Source organism: Oncorhynchus tshawytscha, linkage group LG06 (genome assembly GCF_018296145.1).
Source record: "Oncorhynchus tshawytscha isolate Ot180627B linkage group LG06, Otsh_v2.0, whole genome shotgun sequence".
Lineage (NCBI taxonomy): Eukaryota > Metazoa > Chordata > Actinopteri > Salmoniformes > Salmonidae > Oncorhynchus > Oncorhynchus tshawytscha.
Genome location: NC_056434.1, coordinates 52839879 through 52858453, shown reverse-complemented (window position 1 = coordinate 52858453; position 18575 = coordinate 52839879). Strand labels below are relative to the sequence as shown.

Here is an 18575-nt window from a genome sequence, read left to right as displayed (position 1 = left end):
CAATCTTGGTTTCATCAGACCAGAGGATCGTGTTTCTCATGGTCTGAGAGTCCTTTAGGTGCCTTTTGGCAAACTCCAAGTGGGCTGTCATTTGCCTTTTACTGAGGAGTGGCTTCCGAACTGGCCACTCTACCATAAAGTCCTGATTTGTAGAGTGCTCTAAAGATGGTTGTCCATCTGGAAGGATCTCCCATCTCTACAGAGGAACTCTGGAGATCTTTCAGAGTGACCTTCCGGTTCTTGGTCACCTCCCTGACCAAGGCCCTTCTCCCCCGATTGCTCAGTTTGGCTGGGCGGCCAGTCTAGCAAATGTCTTAGTTTTTCCAAACTTCTTCCATTTAAGAATAATGGAGGCCACTGTGTTCTTGGGGACCTTCAATGCTGCCCTTCCCCAGATTTGTGCCTCGACATAAGTCTCAGAGCTCTGCAGATAATTCCTTCAACCTCATGGCTTGGTTTTTGCTCTGACGTGCACGATCAACTGTGGGACCTTATATAGACAGGTGTGTGCCTTTACAAATCATGTCAGACCAATTGAATTTACCACAGGTGGACTCAAATCAAGTTGTAGAAACATCTCAAAGATGATCAATTTCGAGTCTCATAGCAAAGGGCCTGAATCGTTATGTCAATGTATTTCTGTTTTTTATTTTTGATGAACTTGCCAACATTTCTAAAAACCCGTTTTCGCATTGTTATTGTGGGGAATTGTGCAGTCGCAAAAACTGGCTCTGAGGACCGCCACAGGAAAGGAAGACCCAGAGTTACCTATGCCACAGAGGATAAGTTCATTAGAGTTACCAGCCTCAGAAATTGCAGCCCAAATAATTGCTTCAAATAGTTCTATTAACAGACACATCTCACAATCAACTGTTCAGAGGAAACTGTGTGAATCAAGCCTTCAATGTCGAATTGCTGCAAAGAAACCACTGCTAAAGGACACCAATAAAAAGAAAAGACTTGCTTGGGCCAAGAAACACGAGCAATGGACATTAGACCGGTGGAAATTTGTCCTTTGGTCTGATGAGTCCAATTTTGAATTTTTTTGTTTCAACCGCCGTGTCTTTGTGAGACGCAGAGTAGATGAACGGAGGATCTCTGCATGTGTGGTTCCAACCGTGAAGCATGGAGGAGGTATGATGGTGTGGGGGTGCTTTGCTGGTGACACAGTCAGTGATTTATTTAGAATTCAAGGCATACTTACCCAGCATGACTAACCACAGCATTCTGCAGCGATACACCATCCCATCTGGTTTGCGCTATTAGTGGGACTATCATTTATTCAACAGGACAATGACCAAACACACCTCCAGGCTGTGGTAAGGGCTATTTGACCAAGGAGAGTGATGGAGTCCATCAGATGGTTTGGGATGAGTTGGACATCAGATTGAAGGAAAAGCAGCCAACAAGTGCTCAACATATGTGGGAACTCCTTCAAGGCTGTTGGAAAGCATTCCATGTGAAGCTGGTTGAGAGAATGCCAAGCATGTGCAAAATCCGTCAAGGCAAAGAGGGGCTACTTTGAAAAATACTTTTTGGGTTATTACATGATTCCTTGTGTTATTTCAGTTTTGACGTCTTCACCATTATTCTACAATGTAGAAAATAGTACAAATAAAGAAAAACCCAGAGTAATGAGTAAGTGTGTCCAAACTTTTGACTGGTACTGTATACAGTTTAAGTTGGAAGTTTACATACACCTAAGCCAAAGACATTTAAACTCAGTTTTTCACAATTCCTGACATTTAATCCTCATAAAAATTCCCTGTCTTAGGTCAGTTAGGATCACCACTTTATTTTAAGAATGTGAAATGTCAGAATAATAGTAGAGAGAATGACTTATTTCAGGTTTAATTTCATTCATCCCATTCCCAGTGGGTCAGAAGTTTACATACACTCAATTAGTGTTTGGTTGCAATTGCCTTTAAATTGTTTAACTTGGGTCAAACATTTCAGGTAGCCTTCCACAAGCTTCCCACAATAAGTTGGGTGAATTTTGGCCCATTCCTCCTGACAGAGCTGGTATGACTGAGTCAAGTTTGTAGGCCTCCTTGCTCGCACATGCTTTTTCAGTTCGGCCCACACATTTTCTAATGGATTGAGGTCAGGGCTTTGTGATGGCCACTCCAATACCTTGACTTTGTTGTCCTTAGCCATTTTGCCTCAATTTTGGAAGTATGCTTGGGGTCATTGTCCATTTGGAAGACCCATTTTTAACCAAGCTTTAACTTCCTGACTGACGTCTTGAGATGTCATCTATTTTGTGAAGTGCACCAGTCCCTCCTGCAGCAAGAGGACCAGAGGACATTTCTCCAAAAAGAACGATATTTGTCTCCATGTGCAGTTGCAAACCCTAGTCTGGCTTTTTTATGGAGGTTTTGGAGCAGTGGCTTCTTCCTTGCTGAGCAACCTTTCAGGTTATGTCGATATAGAACTAGTTTTTACTGTGGATATAGATACTTTTGTACCTGTTTCCTTTAATAGCTATGTGGATAGAGTTTGTAGATGTGGTTTGAATTCATATTGTTGTTAAATGAAGACCAAGGTGCAGCGTGGTAGGCATACATTTTCTTTAATTTTTAAATGTTCCACCAAAAAAAATAAACAACTAAACCAAACGTAAAGCTAGGAGTGCAACACATGCAACACAAAAAGACAAAATCCCACAACAGAAGGTGGGAAAAAGGGCTGCCTAAGTATGATCCCCAATCAGAGACAACAAGACAGCTGCCTTTGATTGGGAACCATATCCAGCCTACAAAGAAATATAAACAGATTTCCCACCCTAGTCACACCCTGACCTACCACCCTGACCTATCAGGGCATGACATAATTTAAAGATTCAATGTTGCTACATGATGACAAAGTTGGATACATAGTTGGGAATATTTCAAGAGATGTAAATTATACTGAACAACAAAATAAAGGCAACATTTTAAGATTTTACTGAGTTACAGTTAATGTAAAATCAATCTATTGAAAAACATTAGGCCCTATTCTATGGATTTCACTGGAACATGCTGCTGTATGCGTCGATCCAGATCATCCCAAACATGCTCAATGGGTGACATGTCTGGTGAATATGCAGGCCATGGAAGAACTGGGACATTTTCAGCTTCCAGGAATTGTGTACAGATCCTTGCGACACAGGGTCTTGCCATTATCATGCTGAAACATGAGGTGATGGCGGCGGATGAATGGCACGACAATGGGCCTCAGGATCTCGTCACGGTATCTCTGTGCATTCAAATTGCCATCGATAAAATGCAATTATGTTTGTTGTCCGTAAGTTATGCCTGTCCATACTATAACCCCACCACCACCATGGGGCACTCTGTTCACAACGTTGACATCAGCAAACCGCTCGCCACATGACACCATACACGCTGCCAGGTACAGTTGAAACAGGGATTCATCTGTGAAAAACAGACTTCTCCAGCATGCCAGTGGCCATTGAAGGTGAGCACTTCCCACTGAAGTCGGTTATGGCACTGAGCTGATGACTTGCACGCGGATTAGCTTCCCTGATATGGTTACTGATAGTTTGTGCAGAAATTATTTTGTGGTGCAAACCCAGTTTCATCAGCTGTCGTGGTGGCTGGTCTCAGACGATCCTGCAGGTGAAGAAGCCGAATGTGGAGGTCCTGGGCTGGCGTGGTTACCCGAGGCCGGTTGGACATACTGCCAAATTCTCTTCAACGATGTTGGAGGCTTACGGTAGAGAAATTAACATTAAATTCTCTGGCAACAGCTCTGGTAGACATTCCTGCGTTCAGCATGCCAATTGCACGCTCCCTCAAGACTTGAGACATGGATGGCATTGTGTTGTGACAACTGCACATTTTTAGTGGCCTTTTATTGTCTCCAGCACAAGGTGCACCTGTGTAATGATCATGCGATTTAATCAGCTTCTTAATATGCCACACCTGTCAGGTGGATGAATTATCTTGACAAAGGAGCTATGCTCACAAACGTGGATGTAAACAAATTTGTGCACAACATTTGAGAAGCTTTTTGTGCGTATGGAACATTTCTGCTGTCTTTTATTTCAGCTCATGAAACATGGGACCAAGACTTTACATGTTGCGTTTATATTTGTGTTTAGTATAATGCAAATCACATCAGCTTAAAAAGGGTTAATTAACCAGTTAAACGTAATCTATGTAATACCCAAAAGTAATTATGAAAGGGCCATAAACAATAACTAGTAATGCTGCATACTCAAAAGGTTTAAATATCACCTTTCTGATAAGAGGTAGTAACTTTTGAGGACACAAACTCAAGTACACAGTACACATATGATAAAAATATGAAAATGTAAAATATTTTCTGTATTTCCTATTCAACAAAAAGCTTGAAAGGACTTGCATATTTTCTAAATATAGCATAATGAAATTATAAAATTACCGACTGTCAACTTCCTTACAACTGTAACAAATATTTGTATGTTTAGTGCTAGAGAAAATGTGCATATTTTCTAAAGGTCTCTCTTGACCAAAACGTCTAACTCATCGCTGTGAATGTCTCAGAGCTCTAGCTTGCTTCGTGGACTCGTTAGGATATCGCCTTTCATCTCAAATCAAATAAATGTATCCTGTCGGGCTGTATCACCACCGTACCAGGCGGTGATTCAGCCCGACAGGATGCTCTCAATTGTGCATCTGTAAAAGTTTGTCAGGGTTTTGGGTGAGAAGCCAAATTTCTTCAGCCTCCTGAGGTTGAAGAGGCGCTGTTGCCTCTTCTCCACAACACTGTCTGTGTGGGTGGACCATTTCAGTTTGTACGTGATGTGTATGCCAAGGAACCTGAAACTTTCCACCTTCTCCACTGCTGTACCGTCGATGTGGATATGGGGGTGCACCCTCTGCTGTTTTCTGAAGTCCATGATCATCTCCTTTGTTTTGTTGACGTTGAGCGAGAGGTTGTTTTCCTGACACCACACTTCTTCCCTGTAGGCTGTCTCGTCGTTGTTGGTAATCAAGCCTACTACTGTTGTGTTGTCTGCGAACTTGATAGTTGAGTTGGAGGCGTGAATGGCCACGCAGTAATAGGTGAACAGGGAGTACAGCAGGGGGCTGAGCATGCACCCTTGTGGAGCCCCAGTGTTGAGGATCAGCAAAGTGGAGATGTTGTTTCCTAACTTCACCACCTGGGAGCGGCCTGTCAGGAATTCCAGGACCCAATTGCACAGGGCGGTGTTGAGAACCAGGGCCTCAAGCTTAATGATGAGCTTGGAGGGTACTATGATGTTGAATGCTGAACTATAGTCAATGAACAACATTCTTACATAGGTATTCCTCTTGTCCAGATGGGATAGGGCAGTGTGATGGCGATTGCATCGTCTGTGGACCTATTGGGGCGGTAAGCACATTGAAGTGGGTCTAGGGTGACACCTAAAGTGATATCGGCGGCAGGGTAGCCTAGTGGTTAGAGCGTTGGACTAGTCACCGAAAGGTTGCAAGTTCATATCCCTGAGCTGACAAGGTACAAATCTGTTATTCTGCCCCTGAACAGGCAGTTAACCCACTGTTCCTAGGCAGTCATTGAAAATAAGAATTTGTTCTTAACGGACTTGCCTAGTTAAATAAAGGTAAAATAAATAAAAATGATCATTGACTAGTCTCTCAAAGCACTTCATGATAACAGAAGTGAGTGTTATGGGGCGATAATCGTTAAGTTACCTTTGCCTTCTTGGGTACAGGAACAATGGTGGCCATCTTGCTGCATGTGGGGACAGCAGACTGGGATAGGGAGAGATTGAATATGTCTGTAAACACATCAGCCAGCTGGTCTGCGCATGCTCTGAGGACGCCATCTGGGCCGACATTCTTGCAAGGGTTAACACATTTAAATGTCTTACATCGGCCACGGTGAAGGAGACCAGCGTTGAATAGTCCTTAGCAAGGGCACATCCTGGTTGAGTTTCTGCCTATAGGAAGGGAGGGGCAAAATGGAGTCGTGGTCAGATTTGCTAAACGGTGGGCGGTTTGCATAAAGTCTAGTGGAGTTCCTTGAGGGCTGTCGTGGTATCGGCTTGAGGGGGGATATACACGGCTGTGACAATAACCTAGGAGAATTCCCTTGGGAGATAATATGGTTGGCATTTGATTGAATTCTAGATCAGGTGAACAAAAGGACTTGAGTTCCTGAATGTTGTTACAATTACACAATGAGTCGTCGATCATGAAACATACACCTCCACCCTTCTTCCCGGGGAGATGTTTATTCCTGTCGAGGCAACGCACAAAGAATTCAGGTGGCTGTATCGACTCCGACAGCATCCCTGATGCCTCTCTGGAAAGCAACCCTTGCCCTAATTTCATCTACCTTGTTATCTAGAGACTGGACATTAGCGAGTAATATACTGGAAGCGGTGGGTGGTGTGCGCACCTCCGAAGTCTGAACAGAAGACCGCTCTGTCTACCTCTTCAACGGCGGTGTTGTTTTGGGTCCGCCTCTGGAATCAGTTCAAATGCCCTGGGTTGTTCGGACAAAGGATCCGCAAAGTCGTATTCCTGGTCGTGGTGCTGGTAAGTTGACGTCGATCTGATATCGAATAGTTCTTCCTGGCTGTATGTAATAACACTTCAGATTTCGTGGGCTAACAATGTAAGGAAGAATACATAAAACTATTCTGCAAAGTTTCCTAAGGACTAGAAGCGAGGCAGCCTTCTGTTGGCTCCATTTCATATTAATCTTGTCCGTCTATGACAAAGGGTTTTGTTTTAAATCTATGAATAATTTTTGATTAATCTATCTGAATTTGCCTCTGCGTTGAAACCACTCTTTCCTGTTGCACTACGATGTAACGATTGCAGGCACTTGCTGTGATGTAGGGTTGAGCCAGGAGTTAGTTGGACAGTCGGAAGAGCGAATGAAATGGTAGGAGGGACATCCCAGCTTCAAGTGGTTTCAGATTTGATTTATTTTCTACGTCAGTCTGACTAAATACTACTGTATCCGTTAGAACCAGGCCAATCACTCAATGCAATACATTAAGATCTACAGTCCCTTCAAGAGTTCCAAATTGTTATTACTCGTGAAACTTTAAAAAAAAACAAAGATCTAATGATCGTGCAAAACACAGCGCACATAGGCACTATTACAAAAACAATATCCCAGATCGCAGGTGGGAAAAAGGACACACTAAGTATGATCCCCAATTAGAGGTAACGATAAACAGCTGCCTCTAATTGGGAACCATACACCAATATAGAAATAAACTAACTAGAAATCCCCCTAGTCACGCTCTGACCTATTACACCATAGAGAACACCGAGGGCTCTCTATGGTCAGGGAAAGGGCGGGAAAGTGGTATTGGAGAGTCTGACATGAATTCTCAACTCTAACCTGAGTACTGTGTAACCAGCAATTCCCAGTGAGATTTGTTCCATTTCAAGCCGTTCAGTTGTGTTCAGTTAGGTACCCTATCATAATAATACAAGTCATATCAGCTTAGGTGTTCATTAAGTCTTTCGGGTGTGAAAAATGGTATTGGAAAGTCTGACATCTCAACTCTAACCCGAGTTCTGTGTAACTAGCAATTCCCGTGGGATTTCTTCCGTTTCAAGCCGTTCAGTTATGCATTTTGGTACCCTATCATAATACAGCCTAAACAGGGTTCATTAACAATATTTGGGGTGTAACATGTTGGGAAAGGTGGTATTTGGAGAGTCTTACATGAAATCTCAACCCTAACTTGAGGGTTTTAGTACACTGTTTGACCAGTGCCCCTTCATACCATCAAGGTACAGGACTCAGTCTTTGCCAATAAGAACCAAGAGGGACTCAGCTTTGTGATGGCCTCTAGTAGGCTACGGAGTGAGAAGGGCTGCGTTCTGTTGTACTAGGCCCATCTGCACCACCAACTCCCCTGATGTTCTTCCACATATACTACCCCCAATTCAGTAGTGGTCTTCAGTGCGATGCACTGCTGCAGGTTTTTGTCCTCCATGACTGGGAAAGGCCCAGAATATCCTACATCCATCTCATTAGATCATAACAGGATGGATCGACAGTGATTCATATACCTGGTTTGCATCCCAACATATTGTGTTCAGCATCCTTTAAGTCTTGAGAATAAAGACAATGACCATACAATTAGGAGTCAAATGTGTGTGGGCTACTACAGTATGCCTACTGCTACCCACATTTACAGTACATGTTATTCTATCTGGACTTTGGATGAAAGGACAGTTTTAAACATACAGTGTAGTTCAGTTGGTATGAGCAAGACAAAGAATGTGTTAATCATTTTTATTTGGATTTATGGGATAAGACAGTTGTACTAAGGACAGTCATCAATAAAAATCATAAATAGGGGTAAAAACAGTATCAACACATTTGCCTCAATTCAAGCTGATGCAACATGTTATGATATCCTGTGCCAGAGTGTCAGTTGGCCGGGAATATACACTGCATACAGTTAACCACATATTGAAAGGAAGAATCTCCTTAGGACCTATCAATTGACCAGGAGCATCATTCTGTCCTGGGGATCAAACAAGTCAATGTCAACTGCAACACTTACTAAAAATGCAAATACCAATTGTTTTGCAACATCTGTGGTGAGTAACGGCACAATCAGCAATCGGGAATTCGGTTTCACAATCATTTGGGGTAAACAATGTGAGAAAAAAAAAAATTGTACTGCACAACGTTAACAACCTTAACATTAAAGTTTAGTAATAAATTGTTGTGCGGGTCAGAAGGAGGATCTTGTATTCAATGCAGTGGGAGACAGGGTACCAGTGGAGTTCTCAGACGACAGGGGTGATGGTGGCAGGTAGCCTAGTGGTTAGAGCACTGGGCCAGTAACCTGAAGGTCACTAGTTCTAATAATCCCGAGCCAACAAAGTGAAAAATCTGTCTATGTGCCATTGAGCAAGGCACTTTGAGCAATTAGGATTAAGGTCGCCATTGATAATGGCAGTCCCTGGCTGTGACCCCACTCTTCGAGGGCGTCTCAGAGAGTTTGATATGCAAAAAAACATTTCCAATTCACACATGTATCAATAAACACTTGTAGATGTGTGAAATAGGATAAATAATATAAGCACCCACCAAATTATGATTCTGTGCTGTCAGGAATTAGTGCGGATGCAGAGTTCTGAACCATTTGGAACTTATGGAGAGAGCTAGAGTTGATGCCGGAGAGTAATGAGTTACAGTAGTGGAGTTGGGAGGAGATGAATGCACAGACAGTTTTCTGAAACAATTTTTCCTTCAACTGTCCTCTTTTTATGTCAGATGGTTCAGCACCATCCTCAGAATTGCTTTCATTTTTTTGTGTAATTCTCATATCTAGATAAGGCTTAAAATACAGGATAAAGTCTTGCTGTCACATAACGCAAAACACAGGGCCCTAATTATAAATAGTACAGTGGGGCAAAAAAGTATTTACTCACCCACCAATTGTGCAAGTTCTCCCACGTAAAAAGATGAGAGAGGCCTGTAATTTTCATCATAGGTACACTTCAACTATGATGGACAAAATGAGATTTTTCCCCCCCCAGAAAATCACATTGTAGGATTTTTTATGAATTTATTTGCAAATTGTGGTGGAAAATAAGTATTTGGTCACCTACAAACAAGCAAGATTTCTGGCTCTCACAGACCTGTAACTTCTTTAAGAGGCTCCTCTGTCCTCCACTCATTATCTGTATTAATGGCACCTGTTTGAACCTGTTATCGGTATAAAAAGACACCTGTCCACAACCTCAAACAGTCACACTCCAAACTCCACTATGGCCAAGACCAAAGAGCTGTCAAAGGACACCAGAAACAAAATTGTAGACCTGCACCAGGCTGGGAAGACTGAATCTGCAATAGGTAAGCAGCTTGGTTTGAAGAAATCAACTGTGGGAGCAATTATTAGGAAATGGAAGACATACTAAACCACTAATTAATCTCCCTCGATCTGGGGCTCTACGCAAGATCTCACCCGTGGGGTCAAAATGATCACAAGAACGGTGAGCAAAAATCCCAGAACCACACGGGGGGACCTAGTGAATGACCTGCAGAGAGCTGGGACCAAAAGTAAGATGAAACCAAAATATAACTTTTTGGTAAAAACTCAACTCGTTGTGTTTGGAGGACAATGAATGCTGAGTTGCATCCAAAGAACACCATACCTACTGTGAAGCATGAGGGTGGAAACATCATGCTTTGGGGCTGTTTTTCTACAAAAGGGACCAGGACGACTGATCCGGGAAAAGGAAAGAATGAATGGGGCCATGTATCGTGAGATTTTGAGTGAAAACCTCCTTCCATCAGCAAGGGCATTGAAGATGAAACGTGGCTGGGTCTTTCAGCATGACAATGATCCCAAACACACCACCCGGGCAACAAAGGAGTGGCTTCGTAAGAAGCATTTCAAGGTCCTGGAGTGGCCTAGCCAGTCTCCAGATCTCAACCCCATAGAAAATCTTTGGAGGGAGTTGAAAGTCCATGTTGCCCATTAACAGCCCCAAAACATCACTGCTCTAGAGGAGATCTGCATGGAGGAATGGGCCAAAATACCAGCAACAGTGTGTGAAAACCTTGTGAAGACTTACAGAAAACGTTTGACATTGTCAACAAAGGGTATATAACAAAGTATTGAGAAACTTTTGTTATTGACCAAATACTTATTTTCCACCATAATTTGCAAATAAATTCAATAAAAATCAGACGTGATTTTCTGGATTTTTCTTTCTCATTTTGTCTGTCATAGTTGAAGTGTCCCTATGATGAAAATTACAGGCCTCTCATCTTTTTAAGTGGGAGAACTTGCACAATTGGTGGCTGACTAAATACATTTTTCCCCTATGTGGCAGATTGTCAGTGTGCTGCTGTTAAACTGAGGTTATAGGTTTGTGATTCCTTCAGCCACATCTTGTCTGACTCACGTGTAACCGACTGCGTGCCCTTGAGACGCGCTATCCACAGCTGCTTGTCCAGGTCGACAGGCTCTGCACCTTGCCAAAGTAACTTAGAATGAGGTTCATGCTGTGTGTGTTCTTGCAGTCCTGGTCGTACAGGAGGTCTGCCACCATCTGAAGTACTGCGCAGGAAGGGAGGATGAATATTAATACACAAATACATTGTTACTGTACAGCAGGGCTCTCCAACCCTGTTCCAGAAGAACTAACCCTGCTCCAATCCAAGTTTCAATTTAACTGATTTAGCTTATCAAGCAAATCATTTGAAATCCGGTGAGAGATTAAGGTTGGAAGGAAAACCTACAGGTCCGTAGGTATCCAGGAACAGGGTTGAAGAGCCCTGCTGTACAGTGCCACATCAAATGCAATGTAAGCCAACAATAATAGTTCCAAATCATGTGGCATTTTATGTTGGAGCTGAGCATATATTCTGCAGGTTCTCCATAACTGAGGAAAGCTGACTGATGCATCCCAGCATATTTTACATCCTTCAGGATCCAATGATGTTGATGCTTTGCCTCCAGTCCTTGCTGATGTCTGTCAGGGAGTTCTGGATGTCCTTAAAGTCCCCCAGAGCATAGTGGAACTGACTGAGCCCTGTACGTGCCCCTGGCAGCCTGGAAAGTGGGGACAGACAATTGTAAATGGTTTAGATAGGGCTTTACAGAAAGCAGACGCCATCGGTATACACACACATCTTTTATTTTAATAACGGAACATTTTCTAAATTCCAACATGTCACCTGCAACTAGCCATAGAAGTTTAGAAGACAACAAAAAAGCAGTAAATGATAAAATAGCATCCACCAGTCTTGCATTACGATCAGTGTCAGTTTTGCTAAAAAAAAAAAAAGACATGAGGATAAACTTCCTCTGTCAAAACGCTCTGTTCTCTGGTCAAGCATAGTCAAATGCTTGACGTGCTCTTAAAGTGACTGGTGATGGTAAAGCACTCAACCAATCATGAGTTGTTCCTGACTGCTGATGATCACACAACTCTGTGTATGAGCACCCTAACCAGCTATTATAATTTAAGATTGTCAAGACAATTTGTCAAATATACTGTACTACATACCAACTGTCTGGGGCACATTGGTCCAGTTGGTGGTGGTATTGCAAGGATCTGTAAATAAAATAAAACAAGTTTTAATAGATAACAGAATTGAACCAACCAGTCAAATGTAACTTTTTTCCAGATTGCATCGTAATTGACTGAAAGTGAGTCTGTTCAAATGTAGACTTGAGGACCAAAGTACTGCTGGTTCTCATTCTCTCTGTTTAATCAGGAAATGGCACACTAAGTGTGTGGACACTGGCCAATCAGTGAGCTTGACATCCAGGCAGATGTAATAGCTGGACTAGGGGTTGTTGTCCCATCTCTAAAGCCTTGTTCACACTGCAGGCCTTAAATGCTCAAATATGTTTTGGAATAATGACTGTCCAACCAGCAAGTTAAAAGTGACCAAATAGGATGTGTGTGTGTTCAGACAGCACTTATTTGCTGACATGGTTAGGCTAGTTATAATAGTAATGATGTGTGTGCACAGTGGTGTAGGCTGATTGATAGGGAGCACCCACACCACTCAGAAGTTACGCAGCAGACTCCTTTTGTCGTACTGTATTCCATATAAGGCAGCCAGACCTTATGAAATTTGCCCAATATACCCTTAATATTGTAATGAAACATTTCTGCCATCCATTGTGACATTGTCGGAGGATAACCTTTCTAGGGCTAGCGGAACCCCTCGACAACATTCCACTGAAAAGGCAGCGCACGAAATTCCAAAATATTTGTTTAAATATGTAACTTTCACACATTAACAAGTCCAATACAGCAAATGAAAGATAAACTTCCTGTTAATCTACCCATCGTGTCCGATTTCAAAAATGCTTTACAGCGAAAGCACAACATATGATTATGTTGGGTCATTGCCAAGTCAAAAAAACACAGCCATTTTTCCAGCCAAAGATAGGAGTTACAAAAAGCAGAAATATAGATAAATTACATTATTTGGTACGCCTTCCCCAGATCTGTGCCTCGACAAAATCCTGTCTAAGGAACTCCACGGACAATTCTTTCGACCTAATGGCTTAGTTTTTCCTCTGTAAGGAACTGTCAAATGTAGTACCTTATACAGACAGGTGTGCCTTTCCAAATATTGTCCAATCAATTGAATTTCAGACAAGTGGACTCCAAATCAAGTTGTATAAACAAAGGATTTTCAATGGAAACAGGATGCACCTGATCTCAATTTCTAGTCTCATAGCAAAGAAAGTTTGAATACTCATTTTTCTTTATTTTTGTACTATTTTCTACACTGTAGAATAATAGTGAAGACATCAACTATGAAATAACAATTGTAAACACACACAAAAAAGTGTTGAACAAATCAAAATACATTTTATATCTGAGATTCTTCAAAGTAGCCACCCTTTGTCTTGATTACAGCTTTACACACACTTGGCATTCTCTCAACCAGCTTCATGAGGAATGCTTTTTCAACAGTCTTGAAGGAGTTCGCACATATGCTGAGCACTCATTGGCTGCTTTTCCTTCACATTATGTTCAAAGTCATCCCAAACCATCTCAATTGGGTTGAGGCCGGGTGATTGTGGAGGCCAGGTCATCTGATGCAGCACTTTCCTTGGTCAAATAATCCTTACACAGCATGGAGGTGTGTTTTGGGTCATTGACCTGTTGTAAAACAAATTACCGTCCCACTAAGCGATTCTAAATAAAATCAGTGTCCACCAGCAAAGCACCCCCACACCTCACCCTCCATGCTTCATGGTGGGAACCACACATGCAGAGATCAACAATTCACCTACTCTGTGTCTCACAAAGACACAGCGGTTGGAACCAAAAATCTCAGATTTGGACTCATCAGACCAAAGGACAGCAATTCAACCATGAAGGCCTGATTCATGCAGTCTCCTCTGAACAGTTGATGTTGAGATGTGTCTGTTACTTGAACTCAGAAACATTTGGGTTGCAATCTGAGGTCCAGTTAACTCTAATGAACTTATCCTCTGCAGCAGAGGTAACTCTGGGACTTCTTTTCCTGTGGCGGTCTTCATGAGAGCCAGTTTCATCATAGCACTTGGTTTTTGCGACTGCACTTCAAGAACCTTTCAAAGTGCTTGACATTTTCCAGATGAGCCAGACACAGGCACAAAACAAGTTAAGCTACCACAGTATCCAGTTGAGCACTTTGGATTGCAAAACTAAAAGATTAGTGACGCACCAATGACATTTCTGGCCGATACCGATACTGATCACCGATATTTAAAATTTTAGCGGCCTTAAGCATTCTAGTACAGTTAAATAGTTAACACATGCACGCAGTGGTCTAAAATCAAATCAAACTTCATTTGTTGTATTCGGCGCATGTGACAAGTGTAGACCTTACCGTGAAATGCTTATTTTACAAGGCTTAACCAACAATGCAGTTCAAGAAGTTAAGGAAATATTCACCAAATAAAATAGTAACACAAGGCTATGTACAAGGGTACCGGTACCGAGTCAGTGTGTGGGGGGGTACAGGTTAGTTGAGGTAATTAGTACATGTAGGTAGGGGTGAAGTGACTATGCATAAATAAACAGAGAGCAGCAGCAGTGTACAAAACAAATGGAGGGGGGAGTCAATGTAAATAGTTCAGTGGCCATTTGATTAATTGTTTATTCACTGTTAATTCTTGGTTGTGTGATTGACTGATGAGTGATATTCCGAGGGGACCTCGTGCTCCTGAGTGGAGCAGCGGTCTAAGGCACTGTATAGTCAGTATAGTCCCTGGTTCAAATCCAGGCTGTATCACATCTGGCTCTGATTTGGGAGTCCCGTAGGGCGGCACACAATTGGCCCTGCGTCGTCCGGGTTTGGCCATCATTGCAAATAGAACAAATTCTTAACTGACTTGCCTAGTTAAATAAAGGTTACACACACTGACCAAAACATTATTTTGTTGGTATTTACACATCCCCATTACCAGCAAAAAACAACCTATCAAACCCTATTTCCTTCACTTACTTCCTGTGCTGTTTCGTTGTTCAGTCGTTTCATTCTCAACAAGGATTTCATCATACATGTCAAGCAGTGAAGTTTCAGCTGTCTGTCCATGGCCTCTCTTCCTCTGTGCGCACTGTCACTGTGTCCATTTCCATCTTGTCCAGCTGTGTATGTAACATTTAAAATACACCATGATTGTCTGCATCGAAGAAGCGGTCCTTGCACATAGCATCGAGCATGGTGGCAACACAGTAAAGAGAGAATGCCACCGAATTGCTTGTTCACAGCCTGTGTGGACAGTTTTGTTGAGCAGGTGTTTCAATGCCATGGCAGAGGGTATCACGTCTGCTGCAGGCGCAGTTGATGAGCATATTTCTCAGGTCAGTTGTTCGAATGGAGCTAGCGTGATCAATGTTTCAAACGTGTTCTCAAATGCCGTTGAATTGGCAGCAGTATTACAACCAGCACATTCATGAGCATGCAATAAGACTTTCCTCAGTACGAATTCATCGACGACCCACTGTGTTGTCAGACTCCGCATGCTCATGAGGCTGATATTGCTGCTCCCAATGTCAGTTGTGAAGCTTAATAGCAGTGATGCTATGACTAACTACGGAAAGGGCAACATCTGAAAAATAGCGCACTTGGTAGCGTGTACCGATGCTCAACCAGTCGGTGAAAGCCAACATCACCCACAACAGAGAACGGTTGTTCGTCAAGGGCAATTATCTTGGCATTAATGGATTTTGCCTTTGTCTTGCTGAAATTCTTACTCTTTCAAATGACTGCTCAACTTGGTGACTGCTCGATCTACATAGCAGAAATGGTAGGCTAGATTTGGAATGCTGTGTTGCACGTGTAGCGCTAAATTTTACATGGCGTCATTACATCATGTACCTATGTTATATTAGGTATGCACGGTAGCTTAGACATCGGTTTGGCACATCGTTGTTAAACTAGACATCGGGCTGGTGCAGAGGTTGGCATTTCTAGCTAATGTCGGCCGATTCCGATATTTTTCACCGATGTATCTCTTTGAGGGATGCACGATATAACACAAAAGATAGACCGCAACAGAAGAGTAGATGGAGAGACACCAAACAAGAAGCCGAGACAGCAACAGAAGGGTAGGACATGATTGAGAGAGGCACACCAGACACAGGGGGATACCTAGTCATTTGCACAACTGAACACATTAAACCGAAATGAGTCTTCTGCATTTAACCCAACCCCTGTGAATCAGAAAGGTGCGAGGCCCACCTTACTCAACATCCATGACACCGGGGGTTGTTGTTGAGGGTTAACTGCCTTGCTCAAGGGCAGATTTTTCCATCTAGCTGGTTCGGTAATTACAAACAGCAAACTTTTGGTTATTGGCCCAATACGCTTAACCACTAGGCTACCTGCTGATGGAGACACAAAAAGCTTCTGTTGTGCACAAATTTGTATACATCCCTATTAGTGAGCATTTCTCCTATTCCAAGATAATCCATCAGCCTGACAGGTGTGGCATATCAAGAAGCTGATTAAACAGCATGCACATTACACAGGTGCACCTTGTGCTGGGGACAATAAAAGGCCACTAAAATGTGCCTTTGTCACAACACAATGCCACAGATGTCTCAAGTTGAGGGAGCGTGCCATTGGCATGCTGACTGCAGGAATGTTCACCAGATCTGTTGCCAGAATTTCTCTACCGTCATTTTAGAGAATTTGGCAGTACGTCCAACCAGCCTCAACCGCAGACCACGTGTCAACATTGAACAGAGTGCCTATGGTGGCGGTATGGGCAGACAACCCACAGACAAACAATTATTTTATTGATTGCAATTTGAATGCACAGAGATCCTGTGACGAGATCCTGAGACCCATTGGGCGTGCCATTCACCTCATGTTTGACCATAATGTACGGCCCCATGACGCAATGATCTGTACACAATTCCTGGAAACTAAAAAACATCCCAGTTCTTCTATGGCCTGCATACCCAGACATGTCACCCATTGAGCACGTTTGGGATGCTCTGGATCGACGTGTATGACAGCGCGTTCCAGTCGATATCCAGCCACTTCGCATAGCCGTTGAAGAGGAGTGGAACAACATTCAGCCTGATCAACTCCATGCGAAGGAGATGTGTCGTGCTGCATGAAGCAAATGGTGGTCACACCGGATACTGACTGGTACTGATTCACGGCCCTACCTTTCTTATTTAAGTACCAACAGATGCGTATCTGAACTCATGTGAAATCCATAGATTAGGGTATAACGAATTCATTTAAATTGACTGATTTCCTTATACCAACTCAGTAAAATCTTAAATTGTTGCATTTATATTTTTGTTCAGTATAATTAAAGTCACAATGGATTCATTTTGAATGAAGCAGCTGCCTGTTAGCTGTCGAGAGTCAGTGGAGTAGCTAGCTAGATAGGTTGTGCTAACCAGCGAACTGGTAGTATGAAACATTCAGAAACTTTGACCAATAATGATGCAGAAAAATTAATCCATGCTTGTGTTACTTCTAGGGTAGACTACTGCAATGCTCTACTTTCCGGCTACCCGGATAAAGCACTAAATAAACTTCAGTTAGTGCTAAATACGGCTGCTAGAATCTTGATTAGAACCAAAAAATGTGATCATATTACTCCAGTGCTAGCCTCCCTACACTGGCTTCCTGTCAAGGCAAGGGCTGATTTCCAACATTCAAAGCATTACATGGGCTTGCTCCTACCCATCTCTCTGATTTGGTCCTGCCGTACATACCTACACGTACGCTACGGTCACAAGACGCAGGCCTCCTAATTGTCCCTAGAATTTCTAAGCAAACAGCTGGAGGCAGGGCTTTCTCCTATAGAGCTCCATTTTTATGGAATGGTCTGCCTACCCATGTAAGAGACGCAAACTCGGTCTCAACCTTTAAGTCTTTACTGAAGACTCATCTCTTCAGTGGGTCATATGATTGAGTGTAGTCTGGCCAGGAGTGTGAAGGTGAACGGAAAGGCTCTGGAGCAATGAACCGCCCTTGCTGTCTCTGCCTGGCCGGTTCCCCTCTTTCCACTGGGATTCTCTGCCCCTGACCCTATTACAGGGGCTGAGTCACTGGCTTACTGGTGCTCTTTCAGGCCCTAGGAGGGGTGCGCCACTTGAGTGATTGGAGTCACTGATGTGATCTTCCTGTCTGGGTTGGCATCCCCCCCCCTTGGGTTGTGCCGTGGCGGAGATCTTTGTGGGCTATACTCAGCCTTGTCTCAGGATGGTAAGTTGGTGGTTGAAGATATCCCTCTAGTGGTGTGGGGGCTATGCTTTGGCAAAGTGGGTGGGGTTATATCCTTCCTGTTTGGCCCTGTCCGGGGGTATCATAGGATGGGGCCACAGTGTCTCCTGACCCCTCCTGTCTCAGCCTCCAGTATTTATGCTGCAGTAGTTTGTGTCGGAGGGCTAGGGTCAGTTTATTATATCTGGAGTACTTCTCCAGTCTTATCCGGTGTGAATTTAAGTGTGCTCTCTAATTCTCTTTCGGAGGACCTGAGCCGTAGGACCATGCCTCAAGACTACCTGGCATGATGACTCCTTGCTGTCCCCAGTCCACCGGCCGTGCTGCTGCTCCAGTTTCAACTGTTCTGCCTGCGGCTATGGAATCCTGACCTGTTC

At 43.1% G+C, this 18575-nt stretch overlaps 1 protein-coding gene across 1 annotated transcript in view; it reads right to left on the bottom strand.

Annotated features, from left to right (window-relative positions):
• The window catches only part of LOC112252721 (endoplasmin), a 71672-nt gene that overhangs the window by 33540 nt on the left and 19557 nt on the right, over positions 1 to 18575 (bottom strand). Inside the window, exon 16 of the mRNA XM_042323384.1 lies at positions 18298 to 18325. Within this exon, the coding sequence (XP_042179318.1) occupies positions 18298 to 18325 (28 nt within the window). The remainder of the gene's footprint in view (positions 1 to 18297; positions 18326 to 18575) is intronic.